At 43.1% G+C, this 22,111-nt stretch overlaps 1 protein-coding gene across 1 annotated transcript; it reads right to left on the bottom strand.

Annotated features, from left to right (window-relative positions):
* Window positions 1-3,030: 3,030 nt before the first annotated feature.
* On the bottom strand, window positions 3,031-20,840 carry RBM38 (RNA binding motif protein 38). Its single transcript, XM_044297469.1, has 4 exons — window positions 20,393-20,840; window positions 17,529-17,652; window positions 16,311-16,365; window positions 3,031-4,806 (listed from the first exon to the last, which is right to left on the bottom strand). Exons 1-4 carry the CDS (start codon window positions 20,558-20,560, stop codon window positions 4,506-4,508), a joined length of 648 nt encoding a protein of 215 aa, XP_044153404.1. The 5' UTR covers window positions 20,561-20,840; the 3' UTR covers window positions 3,031-4,505.
* Window positions 20,841-22,111: the final 1,271 nt, after the last annotated feature.

Raw genomic sequence — 22,111 nt, 5'->3', positions numbered from 1 at the left:
GTTATTGAAAAATGGCCCTCAGTATATTGTTGTAATTCCTTTTGGTATTTACTGTATAGTGTAAAATTTTTTATAACATTTCATTGCTAGATAGAAACAATCAACAAGCTGGGACATCTAAAATTGTGCCTCTACTAAATAACTGGTGCGCCTATTTGTGTCAATGATTAACCAGTTAGGCTGTGGGTCGAACAGGCTCATTACTCCCTCTCGTTCTGGGGCAGAGAAGGTGGTGTTAGGCCCGGTGGTACCAGTAGAAATACGATTACTGGCAGCAACAGTGATCTTGAAAATAAATACACAAAGTACTGTAAGGTCTTAATGACAACTTTGCAACTGTTTTGGGATGAGATCTGGACAACTTACATTACAGGACTGAGTTTTCTGGCCTGGATCTGGTGGGACAGTCCCAGAGTAAGGCCCCTTTCACACGGGCGAGATTTCTGCGCGGGTGCAATGTATGAGATGAACGCATTGCACCTGCACTGAATACGGACCATTTCTATGGGGCTGTGCACATGAGCGGTGATTTTAACCCATCACTTGTGCGTTGCGTGAAAAATCGCAGTATGCTCTATATTGTGCGTTTTCCACGCAACGCAGGCCCCATAGAAGTGAATGGGGCTGCATGAAAATCGCAAGCATCCGCATGTTATAAGGGAAAATAATTACATCAACACAACACCGAACCCAAACTTCTGTGAAGAAGTTTGGGTCTGTGTACCACATTCAGTTTTTTATTACGCGTGTGCAAAACGCATTGCACCCACGCGATAAAGACTGAACGGAACGCAATCGCAGTCAAAACTGACTGCAATTGCGTACCTACTCGCGCGGGTTTGCCGCAATGCACCGGGAAGCATCTGGACACGCTCGTCTGCAAGGGGCTTAAGAGGTGTGGATTCTGGTACATACACAAATTGCTGTGGCACTGCTGTAATTGTCCCTCTTTAGGATTTTCAAAAGTTGGGAGTTATGCATTTGTAATGGTGACAACCAGCATCTACTTTATAAAATTCATGGAGACAGTCTCCAAGGCGGGGTTTATTGGTAAGAAAATAAAAAAAATTCTGGATTCCTACCCTCTTGCCATTTTTGTAAACTTTGACGTCATTTCAGATTAATAATGGGGTGATCCTTACTTCCATAAGTCAGATGACTAACCATCACCCGCATATTTTGCATAATTCACACCAAGTATGAAAGCTTAACAAAAAGTATAAAATTACACATCTCAAAATTAAAAATTAAACTTTATTTTTATAAAAAAAAAGGTTTCTTCAAGTCATAGTTGAGGACAAAATGATTTACAGGAAGTATAAAACAAGTTGTTCCAATTTAGCATCATTGAATATACTTTGTAGAACACCAACCTGACTTTTGTATTTGCAATAGTGAGGGAAGGGGGTAGGTCACCCAGGAAATCTCAATGGTGTTGTTAACTGCATATTAGACATTTTAGGCTGTTGTGACCTCCAGAACACTGCATGTCACACAGCAGGCCTGCCAAAAAGAATTTCACATGACAAAGCTTTGATACTGATCTCCACTTAGGTCTTCTCAATGTGTGGAGGTTGGATAATTTCTTGAATTGAGCCAATAAGCAAGCTCAACATCTGGATCAATAAATCACAGACTCTCTCAGGGATTGTAGGTTCTACATGAACATGACCTCCTAGATCAGGAGTGGGGGGTGGAGACGTTTTTTCACCCGATTAACATTTCAACTCTACTATAATACATTGGCACAGATGTCCTCTTCATTGGTCACATGAAAAGGTGTTCTCCACCCCTTCTACTACTGATTTCAGGACCAAAAGTAAACCATCAAACTTATCCTATGTAAGTGGAGGTCCAAATGCTTCCTAGGATGTGTCCAACGGAGCTCAGGTGGATTAATTTTGCTTTGAATGTTAAGTGGAGAACCTCTTTATAGACAACATTTGACAGTTTTTCAAGTTTCCATGCCACTGTTCCAAGACCCTCTTATAAAAATGCAGAGTTCCAACAGTATCTAAAGTGTTTTTCATTTTCCACTAGACATTGATAAGCCAACATCAGTAGATTACACAAAATCAGAACAAAAATATTCTGGTCATCCGAGAAAGGAGATCACTAAAAATACCAAGGGATCTGTGGTGTCCCCTATTGGTTGAGATGGACAAGATCATTTTTTTTTCTATATGGTTTTGTTACACAAGTTCCATTTAGGATACATTATTCAAGAGCATTACAGAAAATTGGGATAAGACATTTTCTACAACTTCCTAAATAAAAAATGGGTGGGGGGGGGGGGGGGGGTAATATATTGTTAGTCCTTGATACCCCTCAAAAATGAGGAAAAATGTTTCTTGCCAAATGCAAAGTAAAAATTAAGCAGAATGACTGCAGCAAGAATACAATTGCATAGCTTTGGAATTTTGCAGAAGAAAAACAAAAATTCTCACGTGGAACCAGTCCTCAACAAAGGCTTGTGCTATTAGGGTTTGAGGGCCATATAATAATGCATTAATCTTACAAAGAGCTGAGTAGGTAGCCTCCAAAACAGCCAACTTAGAAGAAGGCTGTATAGAAGAGCCAACCTCAAATCAATACAGGTCCATACTAACCATAGGCTCTTGTGCGTCCCATAGAAAGAATAAAAATAATTCAAAAAAGGACCTAAAGTTAGATGGTTCCCAAAGAGATTTGTCGTCATTTTAAAGGTCTAGAGAGGAGCGAATTTCATGCTATGAAAATCAGTTCACGCTTCGTTTGGTGGTAAAAGCAGAAATTAGTTATGGATTCCATTACCATGGACCATAACGCAATTCTATGACGGAATGCCTTTAGAGGCATTCCATCATAATATAAGTCTATGGCCTGCATAACAGGTCCGTCCCGTTTCCGTTATGCAGGAGAGGACTCCCCTGCATAACAGAACGGATCAGTTTTTTTGCAGCCCATAGACTTCTATTATGACGGAATGAACAGAATGCCTCTAAAGGCGTTCCGTTATGCATTCCATCATAGAATTGTGTTATGGTCCGTGGTAACAGAATCCATAACGCAATTCTGCTTTTACCACCAAATGAAGTGTGAACGAACTTCAAAATATGAAATACGCTCATCTCTAGTAAGGACCCAACCAACGCGATGAATGGTTCATGAGTACCCATCAATAATCCTGTCCAATACTGGTGATTTTTTTATTTTATTTAGTAGAGATTGGAACATTTTACTTTCTTCTACCAAATATTCTCAGTTTGGGGGGTGAGGAGGCCATGGATGTCTACAGAGATCTTTAAAACTCCCCGTGATGTCATTTATGTATAGGGACCCTATGAAGCATGTAGGAGAATGAAAGGTCGCACATCTCAGGTCACCAGTTGGCACTGATAAAACCCCCTAGATCAAATACATGCAAGAAGCAATGTCAGCTTAAGAGAATTTCCAAAATAGTGGTCACCAATGTGGGAAAAACAAAAACACAATTTTTTTGTATGTTTTTCTTGACTTGACAAATGTCAGTTCCTTACGGGATAAAAAAAAAAAAAAAAAAAAAAATTATATAATAAATTAAAAGTCCAGTAATTGTTGTCATATTTAAGAAGAAAAAAAAAGGTCTCTTCTGTTATTCGCAGACATCAGATAGGTGCAGCCTGTGTTCTGCATGTATAAAATATATAGTTTTTTGCATTCATAAGCACATCCTAGTAAAATCACTTTTGGTGTTGCAATCCCTCAGTCTCATCTGTACATAAAATACTGCATTTCCCTCTGTTGCAGCATGACAAGACCTCAGCAGTTACACAATGTACTTTAGTTTTTTGCTTTTTTTTAATATACCTATTTGAACTGAATTTACAGTTAACAATAAAATATTACAGTGCCGCGACTACGGAGGTCCCCGCTTTTACAACTCCCATGTCAGAATACCAGGAGCTTAATGTCCAATCTCCGTCATTTGCATATTGAAATAGTCAGCAATTATCAAGAGGGAAAAAAAAAAAAAAAAAAAGTACAATAATTTAGCAAAAAAAGAAAGTGGATAAATACTCCTGCCCTTTTACTAATTCACAGCTAAAGTGAACATAAAAAAAATTATAATATATAATAAATATTGAAAAATAGTTATTTCTAATAAGGCATCGCTGAGCATTTTAGTTTAGACTATCCACAATGAAAAGGTGTTTTTTTTGTTTTTTTTTTAAACAGAAAAACACAAAAGTACCTTCAGGAGACTTTTTTAATCTTGCAGAAAAAAAGGCAAGAGGGGACAACGTAAACTATTGCCAGATCCCCCTTTCCATATAGTACTCCCACATGTTTTCTCAGGATGCCAAAAAATAAAATAATTTTTTTTTAACAAAGAGCCTCCAACATAGTCTGTAATACAACTGAAATATTAAGGGCACAGCGAAGGAGTCTTTTGCATTCTGTCTGTTAATACAATTGTGTTCTGCAGCTGTATCCTCTCATGGTTAATAAAAAGGAACCATAGGAAGAAGTCAAGTGTTCGCCTCTCACTGCATACGATCCGGCTGGAGCTGTGCAGGCTGGTATTGGATGTATGCAGTGGGTGGTGCTCCCGTGGTGGTACCAGTGATTGGCTGCTGGACAGCACTGGTATAGCCATAGCCCATGTAGCCAGTGGCGGGCGAGGCTGCATAGGGATATTGTTCATAGGCAGCTGTGGTGTAATGGGTGTAGGCTTGTGTAGCAGCGTTATAATCAATATACGGAGACTGTAGGGTCTGGATTGGCGTTGGAATGACCACACTTGGCTGGATGAGGGCTTGAGGGTAGATATATTGTGGCGTCAGCCTGTAAGAAGAAAGAAAAATCAATGTAAAATTTTTCTGCTAATAATGTTTGTAAGAACTCAGATTGAAGTATTCATAAGATCATCCCTGACCACTATAAACAGTAGGCCAACATCTGGTTCAAAGACTGATCGTTACCTTGCCTTACTATTTTATTTCGAAAAAACCTCCAAACTTTATGGAAAGTGAGAAACACTAGCAAATTTGTAGTCTGGAAGAAAGTGAAAATACTACAAATTTTTATAAAGGTTCCTCACCACCCATATCCAGTGGCGTACCTACCATATAGGCAGACCACGCAGCTGCTATGGGGCCTGTGAAAAGAGGGCCGCCCCATAATTGCTCCTGCATCTTTCTAGAGCTAATGGACCTTTGATGATGTCATCACAGGTCCTGTAAGGGAACTGCACAGTGTAAAGTGTAGTTCCCAGGTTAGAACAGTGCATCTGCCAGGACCTGTGATGACATCATCTTCAACATCACAGGTCCTGCAGGATCTAGTAAAGGAACTGCACCAAAAATGGTGTAGCTTCTAGGTTTGAAAGGTACATCTGCCAGGACCTGTAATGACATCGCAGGTCCTTCAACCCCTAACAGCAAGTACTAGAAGTTCATAATCAGCACCATACAGACTGAAATGGAGTGGTAAGAGGAGGTCCTCCACTTCTCATCATTTACCCCCCCCCCCTGTTTTTACTCATTGCTCACTCATGTATAATACTTCAGACAGTTACAGTGACCACTACCTCATACACAGTGACCATAATTTATAACTGACCACATCGGTACACACTGCATCTACAGTATTATACTTTTTATGTCTCACATCAGTACACTGATACACTAGAGATGTAATATTTACAGATATATAGTATATTTACAACAGTGTACTGATACGTGATGTACGAGGTATAATAGATGTATATACTATATATCTGTACACACTACATTATACCTCACATGTCAGTACACTGCTGTATATACTATATATCTGAACACACCGCATTCTTTTATACCTCTTGTGTGCGTCAGGCCTGTTTTGTAATCCCAATCTAGCCCTGATGGCATAAAATTATAAAAGCAGCAGCAAGCATAGTTCATGGAACAAAGGCAGAGGCCTGGAATGAGTAGAGGGAGGGGCTATGAAAGGGGACTGGGGGCCCAATATAGAAATATAGATTTGTGCTATGGGGCCCAGTGATTTCTATGTACACCCCTGCCCATATCCACTAATGACTTGAAGATCAATGCAAAGGTACAATAGGCAGTGGCTGCCGCTTTTCCTCCCAAAATGAGCCCCATAGATCACCAATGTCCTAGAAAGTTACATTTCATGAAAAAAAAAAAACAAAAAAAAAAAAAACACTTGTTATCTCAGAAGGACCAGACATGAACTTTTAATTAGCTTATATGGAAATGACTTGTCTGGGGCCTGGCCCATGGTGGAGGATGTTTGTGTAATAAGGGGCCTCATCTCCTGCTGTCTCCATTACAGACCACGAGAGATAAGTACAACAGGGAATAAAACACTCAGATGCAGTTTATGACAAAGAAGAAAACATATGGTGGATGGCTATGACAACAAGAAACTGGAACACCAAGTGTGAACAGAACTGATGCCATAGGGGCAAACGCTGACCTGTTACAGGGATCTGCTTCAAGTTCCTGCAACAATTTTAAAATGGACAGTGAACACCAAATAAACTACTTTAGTAGCCAAGAAGAGCAGAGATAGATGCAAATCTACACAAGGGACACGGTCATAAAGTATAATACTGCCCTGTGTACAAAGATATCACTACTACAATACTGCCCCCCCATGTACAAGACTATAACTACAATAATACTGCCCCCTAAGTACAAGAATATATCTACTATAATACTGCCCCCTATGTACAACAATATGACTACTATAATACTGCCCCAATGTACAGGAATATAATTACTATAATACAGCCCCCTATGTACAAGAATATACTGTAACTTCTATAATACCAAGTGTAAGTATATTCAGAGTGGAGCAGTTGTTAATGATATGAGAATGTTTCTTCGCAGCAGAGACGCTACAAGAATGAAGTGCCTAATGACACGGAGATTCCAGTTAGTCCTCGTCCCACCTCTCCCACAGCTTTGGATTCTCGTCCTCCCACTTCTCTTCTACTAGAAAGGGTCAAGGCACAGAGCACTGCCCAAGATCTAGATCTGTCTATTTAAAGCCACAGTCTTAATTTTATAAGAGAACTTCTTCCCATGCAAGATAAAAAAAACAAAAAAAACACTAAGTGAACAAAATGAAGGATCTGCATTGCCACAATAGGAAGAGTGCTGGGAAACACTACCAGCAACAGAGACGATAATGCAGCTTGCACAACGGTGTGAGTACAGCAGTTTACATATTTAGAGCAGCACATTCCCCATTAAGCCCATGATATTGACGCTTCAGAGGGATTGTCCCCTCTTGGCATACTTACCCGCTTTTTGACACTGGCTCCTTTGCTCCATTTCCTCTGCTGCTCAGCAATTGGCTGCAATGGCGTCAAACTGAAAATTTAAATCAAGGGGCCCGAGCAGAGCAGTGGAGGCCATGAATCGAAGGAGCAGGGAGCCAGCAGCAGGAAAGCAGGTGGGTGTGCACCCCTGGCCCAAAACGTGCAAAAATCCTTTAATGTGTCTAAAGGCTACCACTGTAGGACTATGCTACTCCATACAGCAGTATCCTGAAAAAAAAAAAAAAAAAAAAAATATTACGCTAGATACTATAGTAGCCTACAGGTGACAATGACAAGCCTCTGTAAGGGTACATTCACACGACTGTGTAATCCTTTCCGTTTTGCTGTCCGCAAATAAAGGAACCGTGTGTCTACACGACAAATTACTTCCGTTTGTGTTCCGTATGTCTTCAGTTTTTTGAGGGACCACAAAAAAAAAAAAAAAAAAAAAAAAAAAAAAAATTTAAAAGGCTTTTAAAAATACAGAAACGGAGCCGCAAAAAACGGATGACATACGGAAACCATTCCGCATCTCATCCGCATTTTCATCCATTGACTTGAATGGGGCTGCGGACAATAGTAGGACAAGCTTCATATTTTTGCGGACTAGAAATGAAGAAACACGGATGCGGACAACATACTGAACGTTGTCCGCACATTTCATTCACCCATAGAAATGAATGGATCCGTATCTATTCCGCAAAATGCGGATAAAATTATACGGTCGTGTGAATGTACCTTTTCCAGCGACATCACTGTCCATATACAAACAGTTATCACTGGAGTTTTTCACAGCTTTTTCCCCCCACTGTGGAATTCACCTAAAAAGGTTACATCGACCACATAGTAGTCAGAATTTTTAAATACACCTCTCACCCCATGTATGTCCCAGGGGCTAACAATCCTCATCCATCATCAGAAGCTCCAGTGACATATACAGAAAGCAATGCATCTGTGATATAACTGTACCTATACAGACAGTTCAAAACATTGTGCCACCATTAAAATGTTATTTTAATATAATTCAGTATGAAAAACTAGTTAATTTTCTCATTTTAGGTTATAATGGCACCTCTTGGTGTTCAATCTGTATGGTAATGTGCATGTCCACCTGTTGAGGTGGTCACACATGATCAGTTCCCTCCTGCAACTGCCACCAGGTGGCTCTACAGTTAGAAGTTGAGAGTTACAGGGAGAGCTGCTGCAGAAAGGACACGCCCCCATGAGCTGCCAGACTGAGGAAATCTAGCAGAGCGTTTGGAGCAATAAATGGTGAGATCTCTGGACCCATGTGAGGTACAGGGCTGGTTCTAGCTTTTTAGAAAGATTGTCATGTACTATATGATTTCTTCATTTTTTTACATCAATTATGTCACAATTACTTTAAGTCACTCAGGCTTCCCCAGTTAGCATGGGGCAGTGCACGTGAGCCAGGGGTGTCATCTTGGGGGTATTAGCTACTGCGTCAGGGGTGAAGGAGGGTACAAGTGGACCAGAGCGCACAGTTTCCCAGTCCCCATCCCTAACCGTACTGCTAGTAGAAAGAAGAAAATGTGCAAAGAAATAGAAGACTTCTCTGAAATTTCAGCGGCTGTCCCATTCATCTGAACAAGACTTGCAAAAATCCATGTACTTGCTACAAGAACATCATTCAGATGAACGCAACGGATTTTCAGTCGTAGAAGTATCTTCAGCAAAACTGCCATTTGTGAATTCTTAGGCCCCTTTCACATGGGCGAGTTTTCCGCACGGGTGCAATGCGAGTTGAACGCATTGCACCCGCACTGAATCCGGACCCCTTCATTTCTATGGGGCTGTGCACATGAGCGGTGATTTTCACGCATCACTTGTGCGTTGCGTTAAAAAAAAAAAATCGCAGCAAGCTCTATTTTGTGCGTTTTTCACACAACGCAGGCCCCATAGAAGTGAATGGTGCTGCGTGAAAGTCGCAAGCTAGTGCGGATGCAGTGCGATTTTCACGCATGGTTGCTAGGAGACGATCGGGATGGGGACCCGATCATTATTATTTTCCCTTATAACATGGTTATAAGGGAAAATAATAGCATTCTGAATACAGAATGCCAAGTAAAATAGGGATGGAGGGGTAAAAAAGAAAAAAAAAAAAAAATTTTTTATAAATAATTTAACTCACCTTAATCCACTTGTTCGGGCAGCCGGCATCTCTTCTGTGAGGAATAGGACCCTTGATGACATCACTGCGTTCATCACATGGTCCATCACCATGGTGATGAACCATGTGATGAGCGTAGTGACGTCATCAAAAAGGTCCTATTCCTCACAGAACAAGACAGAAGAGATGCCAGCTGCGCGAACAAGTGGATTAAGGGGAGTTAATTTTTTTTTAACCCCTCCTGCCCTATTTTACTTAGCATTCTTTATTCAGAATGCTATTATTTTCCCTTATAAACATGTTATAAGGGAAAATAATACAATCTACACAACCTTGAACCCAAACCTGAACTTCTGTGAAGAAGTTCGGGTCTGGGTACCACAGTCAGTTTTTTATCACGCTCGCGCAAAACGCATTGCACCCGCGTGATAAAAACGGAACGCAACGCAATCGCAGTCAAAACTGACTGCAATTAGGTACCTACTTGTGCGGGTTTGCCGCAACGCATCAGGACACGCTTGTGTGAAAGAAACCTTAAAAAGGGGCTGTCCCACGAAAAATATTCTACAGTTTCAAACCAGCACCTGGATCTGAATACTTTTAATACTGCATGTAACTAAAAATGTTGTAGAACCACAGAGTTAATCAATAAAAACCTGTATAGCGCCACCTGCAGTTTGTACTTTTCCTTGTTTCTCTGTCCACCTCACTGAAGTGGTTGCACATGTTCAGTTCTTCAACTGCCACAGTCATAGCTTCACAGTGACAAGGAAAGGAAATTTTAAGTCATGGGTGCACAACCTGCGCCCTTAATACCGTTCACCCAACATCTGGTGACAAGACATGTAGGTCTGTCTTGTGGCTGCTCACATGCATTTTCCCATTAAATGGAAATTCTGGAGGTGTAACCAGACATTTATAGTATGTACAATACAGTATGTAATAACCCTTTAACTTATTTTTAGCCCTTTGCAATTCCCTCAGTATGACAGTGTGGCCCCCAACTAGAAGATGTTGTGCACCCCCACTTTAAGGCCCTATGCGCACAACCGTTCTGGTCCGCATCCAAATTGCAGCTCGCGTGCAGACTCATTCACTTCAATGGGGCCGCAAAAGACGCGGCCGGCACTATGTGTGCTGTCCGCATCTGTTGCTCCGTTCTGTGGCCCCACCCAAAAAAATAAAATAAAAAATAAACACACCACACATGTCCTATTCTTGTCAGTTTTGCGGACAAAACTAGGCATTTTATACAATGGGCTGCCTGTTCCGATTTGCAAATTGCAGAAGGCACACGGGCGGCTTCGGTGTTTTGCAGATCTGCAATTTGCAGACCGCAAAAAAACTGAACGGTCGTGTGCATGAGGCCTAAATGGATATTTTGAAAGATCTGTGCATAGGGTTCATTTCTTTCATGACAAAAGGATGCTTGACTAAACTGAGCCAAAAGGGGACGGATCAGTTTTCGCTGGCACAATTGAAAACGGATCCACCCACTCCCTCCCCCCCCCCCCCCCATTGACTTTCAATGGAGTTCATGATGGATCCGTCTTGGCCATGTTACAGACGGATGCATGCGGTTACATTATTGTAACGGATCAGTTTTTCTCAGGTCCATGACGGATCCGCTCAAAACGCGAGTGTGAAAGTAGCCTTAGAAAGTTTCAAAACTTTTTCTACTTACACAAAAAAAAAAAAAAAAAAAAAAAAGCCTCAGAAAGCTACAGAGGCTGGCCGCAGCGCAGCCCCAGGTTTTTCCTGGTAACACCCCCAATGATGATGCCATTATAAGACACTTCTATTTACCTCTAGGTTTCCTGTGCGCACACAGATAACCTGCACTGCCCTGCCAAGTTCTCGCTATATAAACTACTGCACTTCTGCCAACTTCCACTTAACCCCTTGTGACCCTGGGGCGTCTTTGATGTCCCCTCCCCCACCACTCATGGACTTGTGATTTCAGAGGAAGTCGGTGGGGGCACCTTTTGGTGCAAAACATCACACACTGAGGGGAGGCAGATAAAAGGTGGTGTGGAGAAGAGCGTTATCTGGTTCACAGCTGCCTGACACTGGCACCCAGATCACACAGCCACCCTCACCCTTCATTTACACATCACAGGGCAGAGCTCTGCCATGCAGGAAGCTGAAACACTGCACAATACAGGGTGTGGACCCCGAGCACCACCATCAGACTTCTACTGAGAAGCACTATGCAAGCAGAGGGGAGCACACAATGTGAGAAGACGTGAGCAAGAGACACGCAGCACTACAACCCCCATTATTACATTTATATACATGATAAACCTACCGTATGGTACCATCTCAGAGAATCCCAGATCAGTACATATAGTACCAGGGGCGTACATAGAAATCATTGGGCCCCATAGCAAGAATCTTAATGGGGCCCCACTAACTCTGTCCACTGGCCCATCCCACCACCTGCCCTGGCTTCTCCCCTGCCATACCCCCAGCAGTTGCAGCCGTGTAGACATTAGGAGCTACTTTCACACTTGCGTTTCTATTTTCCGGTATTGAGATCCGTCATAGGGTCTCAATACCGGAAAAAAAAACACTTTTGATTGTCCCCATTCATTGTCTGAGGGCACTGTCCACTATAAGCAGCACACAGGCACAGCTCAGGGGGGGTGGGCTATGGTGGTGCTGGCATAATAGTATACCAGTGCCACCATATCCCCCCTTGCCTTATGAACTGTCAGAACCTCCTAATGCATACCTCAGCTGCTGCAGAACATATAAAGCTTCGTTCACATCTGTGTTGGGGCCTCATTCGTGGATCAGGTCATAAATGCTGGACACAATTTTATAGCCTGGAAGATGGAAACCTGACATCTCATCATAGTCAGCGGAATCCGTCGGGTGTTGTCGTCCATGAAGTGCCAGATCCGGAACTGCAGTGATTTTCGCTGATTTGCTCCTATGACAGCAGAACAGCGACCGTCACCAGCACAGAAGTGAACAAGTAATACACACCTCAGCTGCTGCAGAACATTATAATAGTGACAAGGGAACTACAAGTCTCATTATCACCAGATTATTATTGGAAATTAGGGAGCAACACAGGGAGAGGTGAAAGTGGAGAGAACTACAATTTCCAGCATGTCCAGGCTGTTATGATCAGATACAAGCAGACATTACACAGAGTATTAGGCCGGGTTCATATCACCGTTTAGTTTTCAGTTCTTCTGATCCGTCAGATGAACGGAAAAATAAAGAAAAAAAATGATCCTGTATTTCAAGCATCAGTTCTGCACATTTGGCATCCATTTATGCCATTTCTGTCGGAGATCCGTTATTTTAGACAGAAAAAAGTCCTGCATGCAAAACGGAAAACTAAACTGTGATGAGAATCCAGCCTAAGAAAAGAGAACTACAACTCTCAGCATGTCCAGATTATAGGACATCATCTAGTTGTACCAGGTAAGAGCTTTAAAAATAAATAACTATAACCCCCAGTATGGCCAGACTTATTATGGGGCATCAGTATACATTCCAGGGGGTATAAGAGAGAACTACAACTCCCAGCTTTTCTAGGATGTTATGGGTTATCCCAGAACACCACTAACCTCTCCTCCAGGCACCACACAGAAGCTCCGCCCCCTCACAGTGATATGCCACAGGTCTTTCACCAGTCCTATGCACTGGTCAGACGATGATGACATCACCAAAGGTCCTTTAGACTTCTGCTGCTCTGCTATTTATTGGCTTTCTGCACTGGTCACATGGTTGATGACATCACCAAAGGTCCTTTAGACTTCTGCTGCTCTGCTATTCATTGGCTTCCTGCACTGGTCACATGGTTGATGACATCACCAAAGGTCCTTTAGACTTCTGCTGCTCTGCTATTCATTGGCTTCCTGCACTGGTCACATGGTTGATGACATCACCAAAGGTCCTTCTCCACCTCTTACTTTCTCAGGTAGCCATACAAGTGTAATTAGTGGGCGGGGCCTATCCTCCCCTGCGGGCCCCCTTCCCCCAGGGGCCCCATAGCAGCTGCGTGGTCTGCCTCTATTGGAGGTACGCCACTGTATAGTACTAGATACCCTCCAGCATAAATAAGGATATCATATGTGATACTGTCGGCAGAGCCTCTGTATCTAAGCCTTGTGCGATACTGTCGGCAGAGCCTCTGTATCTAAGCCTTGTGCGATACTGTCGGCAGAGCCTCTGTATCCAAGCCTTGTGAGATACTGTCGGCAGAGCCTCTGTATCTAAGCCTTGTGAGATACTGTCGGCAGAGCCTCTGTATCTAAGCCTTGTGAGATACTGTCGGCAGAGCCTCTGTATCTAAGCCTTGTGCGATACTGTCGGCAGAGCCTCTGTACCTAATCTCATCATGTGCTGTACCGTAGTGAGCCTCTGTATCTAAGCCTTGTGTGATACTGTCCTTTTAATCCCACCATGTGCCATACTGTATGCTGAGCCTCTGTATCTAAACCTACTTTGTGCTGTACATCTAATCCTATCATTTAGGACCGTGGCGAGCCTCTGTATCTAAGCCTGCCATGTGCCGTCTACTGAACTTTGAATCTAATTCCATAATTTTCAGTACTGTCTGCTGAGCCGCTGTACCTAATCTCATGTGCTATACTGTGGTGAGCCTCTGTATCTAAGCCTGCCATGTGCAATACTGTCGGCCGAGCTGCTGTATCTAAGCTGAGATACCTCCCTTTAGAGCCCGGTCCCTCCACTCCTTTCTTGGTCTTCTCCTATGTAAACTAACCCCAGAGCGATAGTAAATTAGAAATTCCAGTTTTAAAGTTTTATTTCCATTCCAGGGTGATAAAACACGCAGGATGGGACAGGGCGGATTTGGGTTGAGCAGTTCTGGGTTAATCGTCAGGGAATATACGATCTGTTTAGAGCAATAACGTTTGAGTGGCTCAAACCATAGATCACGTTTATTACCTGCGCGGCTGGGGTCTTAAGGAGGCGTCAATTAACCCGCCGCCCCTGCTGAGGATTGTTACAGCAACCTCCAAATCTGAAGTGCAGATATAAGGGAGAATTCCAGGTTGTGGCCATCTCTTATAACCGGGGAAGATTTACCAAAACTGGCTTAGTTACCCATAGCAACCAATCAGATTCCACCTTTCATTTTTCAGAGCTCCTTTGGAAAATAAAAGTATCGATCTGATTGGTTGCTATAGACAACTAAGCCAGGTCTCCTTTGCACTAGTTTTGATAATTTTCCTGAAGGTCTATGGGAAAGATGACAGAGGCACAAGAACCAGCTCTGCTATGCTACAAGTCTCCTACGGCTCCATCTTTCACATGAAAGATTACCCAGCGTTCCCGAATGGCAGAACTGCCCCGTCATGCAGGTATAATTGAGGAGGTGTATCTCTGCAGAACTGACCAACAACCCTCTGAGATGTACAATCATGGTCTATTGGTGGTTCCTCATTTCTTAAGCCCCCCTGAAGGCACATAAAGCTAATCTATGCATCAGTATGGGAACGGAGGGGGGGGTGTCATGTATCTTGATTACATAGCATTTAGAGATCAGATTCCTGGGAAGCTGGGCGGTCACTTGCAGCCGCTCTAACCATGGCCCCATTTGTCATCACCCAGCTTTCTAAGCTTCTGAATGGCTATTCTATGTAGTGATGCACCAGTATGGAGAAAGGCTGCTGAACATGAATGGCCACCTACAGTGACTATTCAGGAATCCAGTAAAGCTGGGTGAAAGCTACAATCACTGCCGTATTTTGTCACTCCGCTTTCCTAGAATCAGATAAAGTGCCCCACTGGCCCCTATTTGGTATCAGTTCCAATAGCTTAGATCATGTGACCAATTTGAAAAAAAAAAAAAAAAAAGTTAGTGAATAACACTGGGTCTTCCGTCAGACCTTTCCAGCGCGGCGCAGTAGCACACTTCATGCCGGCGACCTCCAGCGCGGCTGCCTGCTTTGCATGGTGACATAAGTGTGCACATTGTCCCCATTGTAAGGAGCGCCATACACCAGGCTCTCTACAAAAGATGGGAAGAAAAAAAAAAAAAAAAAAAAAAAAAAGAAGAAGTATACACCAGAGCAGCTGGGATCAGGCCCCCCCACCGGCCTGGCAGGGACAATTAACCCTACAGCAGCCAAATCTAGAAGGCAGAGAAATACTGGCTGGGGCTGCGGCACCCCACAAGGGGTTAACAGGAGGCTTTGTTGTGGGTCTATTGTTTTCGGGGATCACTAGTGCCTTCTAGAACAGCTGCCGTGTCCAATTAGAGGACTTTTCTAGTGTGCGAGAGGGGTGGGGGGGGGGGGGGGGGGGGGGGAGGGGAAAAAGGCCACCAGACAATAGAGCCCTATGAGAGTCAGTCACAGGCCCCGCAGAACATCTGTCTGCTATCAGTTCTAACGAGTGGCTGCCGTCCTGCGGGGAGGGAGAGGTTCCTCTAAAAATAAAGAGATTACCCACTGTGGGAGCAAAAGCTAAATAAATACCTAGGGACCTGGGGTCTGGGGAGCAGGCAGATACCTCAGCAGGCTAGACGGCACATTACAGGATTATAGGAATCGGATTCCGCCATTACAGAGTTAGCCTGGATTCCTACAAGGGTAAAGGCAGCCATAAAACAGCAAATGAGGGGTTCTCGGAGAGAAACCCACATTACCATGCACAGTTACACAAAGGGCAGAGCGTGTCAGTCTTTACTGGAATTCTTTTCACAAACCAGGATGAACAGAGCCAATATATGTGCAAAAAACGTAATTGTGCCTTTTTACATCTTGTCACAGCTGGGGCATAAACAGGCTACCTTAGAGATGCCCATTACTACGGGAGACAAAAGACACTAAAAACAGAATGTATATGATGTAATCGCTTAAAGTGGGCACAGACGGGGTGGCAGGAAGGAGAACTTACCCGATAGGTCTCTGGATGAAGGCTGGGTGTAGTTGCTGCACTCCGATTGTTAAACCTGCACAGAAGAAGCGACAGGCATTATAATATACAGCAAAAGCAGCCCTCGCCCTGTATGTGTGTACCCCCCTGCGCTGCCCCATCAGATCATTCAGCCCCAGGGACTAGATATTTAAAAAGGGACAGTCACCCAACACACAATATTAAATGTAACCCATTGCTCCCTGTTATCAGCCATTTCTGACTAGGGAGGGACTGTGACTAATGATTTTCAAGGGGGTCGGGTAACAGGATGTAGAGAAACCTCTCTAATCACTACTTGAGGTCATAAATCTTCAGTGCCGAGACATTTAGACCAGTTTCACACGCAGGTGTTCAGTCTGGGAAATACGGCCGTCATGTGGAGAGCGTTTCCTAAACTGAACAAGTGCGTGTGAAACTTGCCTTACAGCAGTTCTTACAACGTTCCCGCACCGTTATAACCTGGGAACTGGCCCTTTAATAGAACAGGAAAATATCAAAAGACACAGGGCAGCATCCTCCCCGCCTGCTTCATCAATTTGAATTCTAGAAGAGCAAATCACTTCATCTCATTAGCAGGACTTCTCAAATGCCCACCTGCAGCTAGAGAGATAGGGTCGGACATTTAGATGGGCCCTGACAATATCCTGCCGGCGCCAAGGCTCCGGTTAGCAGCGCAAGAGCAGAGACTCTGCGAGTGCGCAAGCACGGCTACGGCGCAGACTGTGTTCCGAAGACCAGCCTCTGTCCTTGCTCTGCTAATTGGAGCAGCGCCGTAGCCAGGGATAGGTTAAGTGACCGGCGGGTGGGAGTTTCTTCACCCACAGGGACGTCCCCTACAGGTGAAGAAGTCCTGCTAATGAGATGATTTGATATGCTCATCTCTTGATTGAATTTTAGAAATCTCTCATCTGAATATTGCACCAATTTAACCAGTCACCTGTGGGCAAACTGGAATAACCTCTGCGAAGAAATCAGGATCACATAGTTTCAGAGAAATGTAACATGCCTACCAAACGAGAGGGACCTCTAAACAAGTCAGACGACCGTTTCAAATAAAATCCTTTAATAGTTAGACCTGATTCTGGGAAAGCTGTGTGACCACCAATAAGGCTGCCATTACAACCCCAACAATGACTCCCATATTATTGCCTGGATCGGCAGAACTCTTGGAAAGCTGGGCGATAAACTCTTCCTTACCAGTTTGGAGGTTCCTTGGCTTGGCTCCAATGTAGGCGAGGTTCACATTTGCTTTGCGGCCATCTATAATGGGATTGGGGTCTTTGCAGGCCCGTTCAGCAGCCGCTCTGTCTGCCATTGTGACCTGCAATTAAAAATAACGATTAGGAGACTTGAAGACTACGGCGTCCAGATGGGATCACGACGCAAGCTGTACAGAGCGGATGTAAGGCACCTACTGTACCACCAGATGCCTCTGATTTCGTACAGAGGTTGGTACTATATGGAGCGCATTTATCAAAGCCGTCTAACAAAAACAGGCCTTGTAGCCCACAGCAACCAATCACTGTGCACCTTTCATTTATCCAAAGCACTTTAAGAAATGGGAACTGAGCTCTGATTGGTTGCTGTGGGCAAGAAAGCCAGTTTCTGTCAAGAGTTTTGATAAATGTGTCTCAATCAAAAATATTGTCAGGGTGACATCCTGGTTGGGACCTGGAAAAGTCCATTTCAAAACCAAAAGCATGTTTTGTTTGGAGTTTTTTTTTTTCCTGAACTTTATTTATATGATTACAAAGTGACAAGAGATTTTAGAACCCTTCAATTTTGTCAGGTGCCCGACCCTCCCTCCATGGGTCATATCACACACAATGGACTGGCACTTGCTGCCGTGAGGACCTCACTTTACAGCAGTGCTGCGCAGCACTCTCTGCATCTCCAAGACCAAGTTCAGACAGTGCTGATGGGTCGAGTCATACCCCTGTTGCACACAGCAATGGTTTTCTTTTTTCTGTTATCAGTCTGTTAAACATGAATCCAGTAATACGGCACCATTGTACTGAATTATCAGACCATTTCTAGTCTGCACACACCCTTGGTATGAAGTAAACAGGTTGGGTCCAGGCTGCCATCACAATGCCGTTTGAGAACAGGATGTGCCCCCAAGTTTGGCACACACTGCCATTTTCCCAGGGCCCAGAAGGTCCTTTTATTCCTCAGCCCAGAATACAGAGCGTGATCTAACGGGCAGCAGTGCCAGCTTGGCATCTATTCAGTTAGAAGAGTTCAGGGTGTCACATGGCTCCGGTGTGGCCCTTTGTTTCTATTAGGAAAAGTATCAGTGCCCTGCAGAATATTAAGTGTCAGCGGGCAGCATCAGGGCCCGGGAGCCTAAAGCATGCCCACCCAACTGCAAAAATGCATAGAAGTCCCATGTAAAGGTTATAGCTGTTCATGGGAAACAATACCCACATGGGTAATCTAGTGAGAATACCATTCTGTAACTAGGATTAAGTGACAAACCCAGGCGGGAACTGTAGCATAGGTTGTCATCCAGCTTTCCCAGAGAAATTCTGACAGGCCAGAACAAATAATCTGGAATCTCACAAAATCAGAAGGAAACAAACCGAACGTAATGCAAGTATGTGTCTAGTACAGTCCAATACTCTAGAATGTCTGACAATCCAGCACCCATCAGATCCTAGGAGTACTAGACAATTTTTTTATGACAGCTTGTATAGGGAGGATACAAAAATGTATAAATAAAATCTTCACTAGTCTCAGGTTTATTTGCTACCATTTTTCACATTATCAGATGACAATCGCATAGATCACTGTGATGAAACAACCCGACGATACATTTTTATTTTTGAAATATAACCTTGGCCACTAGGGGCATCCCCTTGGTATACAAGTAGTAAGTGGTTGGTCAAGTTTTTATTATATTATTTTTTTAAAGCAAATTCAAAGTCTTTCTGCCCAGCTTCCCTCCCAGTATACACACACACACATATATATATATGTACACATATACACACACACACACACACACAATTCAGTAACATAGGTGCCATGAGTAAAAACAACAAATAAATAGGAAAAAGAAAAAGAAAAAAAAAAAAAACACACCAACCCCCCACACATTGCACATGGGGTTGTTGCCTATAGCTTCCCAGTCAGTCCCCACTGCCATTCTGTAACCTGCACTTTACACTAATTTTATGTCATTAATAAGCCACAATATGAAAATAATTTTTTTAATTTTTTTTTTGTTAAAGACAGAACTTAACCGTTAGGACCATACACTGTCGCAAAAAAATAAAATAAACACACTGATCGGCCCTGCAAGGCGACGGTGGAGAATGAATTTTTTTTTGTGGCCTTGTGTCATCATCGGGCTAAGTTAAAAGGGCAAAAATCGAAGAACTGTAGATGGGCGATTCGATTAGTCGACCAATGAAAAAGTCACAATCTAACCACATAGTAAACCACTCAGGTGAGCAACAACACACAGCATTGCACAACCCAGATCCCCGGCAAAATTCTTCAGGTCTCCGTAAATGTTATTGGTCCAAACATGTTTCCTTATTAAACTACCTGTTGTGTCGACCAGCAACAAAACCTGTGTTTTTGTCACAGCGACAAAAATAAGCATGATCCAGAGCGGCAGAGAATGACAAGGGGAAAAATGGGGGGGGGGGGGGGGGGGGGGGGGGCTCAACTGACCTTGGAGTAAACCAAAAGAGCCAGAGTGGGCCCCCAGCTGAAAACAAGGGCAGACAACAGCCAGGCTACGGCTCTGTATATTGACAGTGTCATATGCCAGACACAAGGGGCATTGTGTAAAAGAAAAAAGAAACAAAAACAACAATCTAAAAAAAAAAAAAAAAAAAAAAAAAAAAAAAAAACCATGCTGACTGCTACAGATGAAGGGTCTGGTGCCGGCACTAGACCACCTGCTGCACCTAAAATGAACCAGCCGCTCGGCCTCCAGGCTCACGACTACATCCAATCTCCCCCAAAATTTCTAGACAACAATGAGACATCAAAAAAATAAAGAAGGTAAAAAGGAGCAAAGACAATGGGTGCTTTCTCCAGATACTTACAAAGCCATAGCCCCTGGACTTGCTGGTCTGCCTGTCCGTAATCACCACAGCTTCATCTATATCCCCAAAAACCTCAAAGTATTTCCTGAGGGACGAGTCGGTCGTGTGATATGGGAGCCCCCCTACAAAGATTTTTGTGAACGTGGTGTCCTTCTGCACTGTGTGCATCTTGGGTCGCTTCTCAGGAACACAAATCCAACATCCAAAATGATTTCAGGGAGGCAGAATGTTCCCAAAGCTTCACCTTCACTGCATAGAAAAATAGACGTAAAACAATCACAAATAATAATAATACAAAAAAAAAGTACTTAAAGGGCCGGCAGCAACAGCCAGTGAGGTAGCTCTATAGACTTTGTGCCAGACAGCAGGGATCAAGCAGCAGACAGGGAATGTGTAGCCAGCGTCATGCACCAGCAGCACAGCCCTGCTCCCTCGCTGATCTGTCTGCTATGATACAAGCTCACACACTGCACAAGGTTTTGTACCCAGGCATAGCCCCTCCTACCAACAACCCCTCCCCCTGCTTTTGAAAAAAAAAAGAAACACAAAGGAGCTGAAAAGACCAGTTGCATCATGGGTGTTGTAGTTTTCTTTATTATTTTTTTATGGCAATAAAAAAGCTAAAATGATTATACCAATACATTATTTTTCTAAAATGTAATATTTTTTTTCTTTGAGCAACGTGATCAAATGTAATAATTACGGTAATAAACAAAACAAAAACAAAAAAATAATCAAATTTAAGAGCATTAAAATCAAATAATTTTGCCATGCAATAAATAAAAAAACAAGATACGATACTGAATTTTATGTAATGTGCCCTCTATCACTCTCCATGTATTTAATATAATCTACATATTTATAGTGAAAAAAAAACAAAAACACATTTATTATTATATGGTCTGGTTCACTTTTCGTTGTAAATTTCTATCTGTAATATAACACATAACACAAACCCCTATGCGGAATTTCACACACAGCATCTATGGGGGACACAGCATATATGACATCTAAATATTTTTTACATTGAAAAATACACAGGGGGTCATTTATTAGGTGTATTTCTGGCGCAGATTGCGGCGCAAAGGTCCTTCTCCCTACTCACGCCAGGTCTACAAAAGTGTGGGTGACGGAGAAGGGGACAGGCCGGCAGGCCCATCTCACTTACCATTTTCTACGCCTGGTTTAGGTGTAGAAAATGGTCTAAATGTAAGATAGCAAGGAAGCAGTCTTACATTTAGGACTGGCGCTGGATGCGCCAAGGTTACGGAGAGGCCTGCGCCAGTGCAGGGCTTTATTAAGACCGGCGTCTAAAATGCGGGTTTTAATAAGTGACCTCCATAGTCTATACATGAAAACATCTGTGCAGAGTATCGCAGATATCACAGCTAGTAAGGTGGGTATATGTCTGGGCAGTTTACACGAGGCTCCTGCAGCCACAAAAGCAAAACTCAATACCACTGTATGCAAACAGGACATCCACTCTGCAGTATACATTATACGTAATCACAACTGGTGTACAGGCAAACTGGCTTATGTGCCCATAGCAACCAATCAGATCCCACCTTTCATTTTTCAGAGCTCTTTTGGGAAATGAAAGGTGGAATCTGATTGGTTGCTATGGGCAACTAGGCCAGTTTTCCTTTACACCAGTTTTGATGAATCTCCCCCATGACTGTACTGTGTAAAAATAATACCTAACAAGGATATTACAACCAC

This window comes from Bufo gargarizans, chromosome 6 (genome assembly GCF_014858855.1).
Source record: "Bufo gargarizans isolate SCDJY-AF-19 chromosome 6, ASM1485885v1, whole genome shotgun sequence".
NCBI lineage: Eukaryota > Metazoa > Chordata > Amphibia > Anura > Bufonidae > Bufo > Bufo gargarizans.
This window is presented reverse-complemented; position numbering and strand designations above follow the sequence as displayed.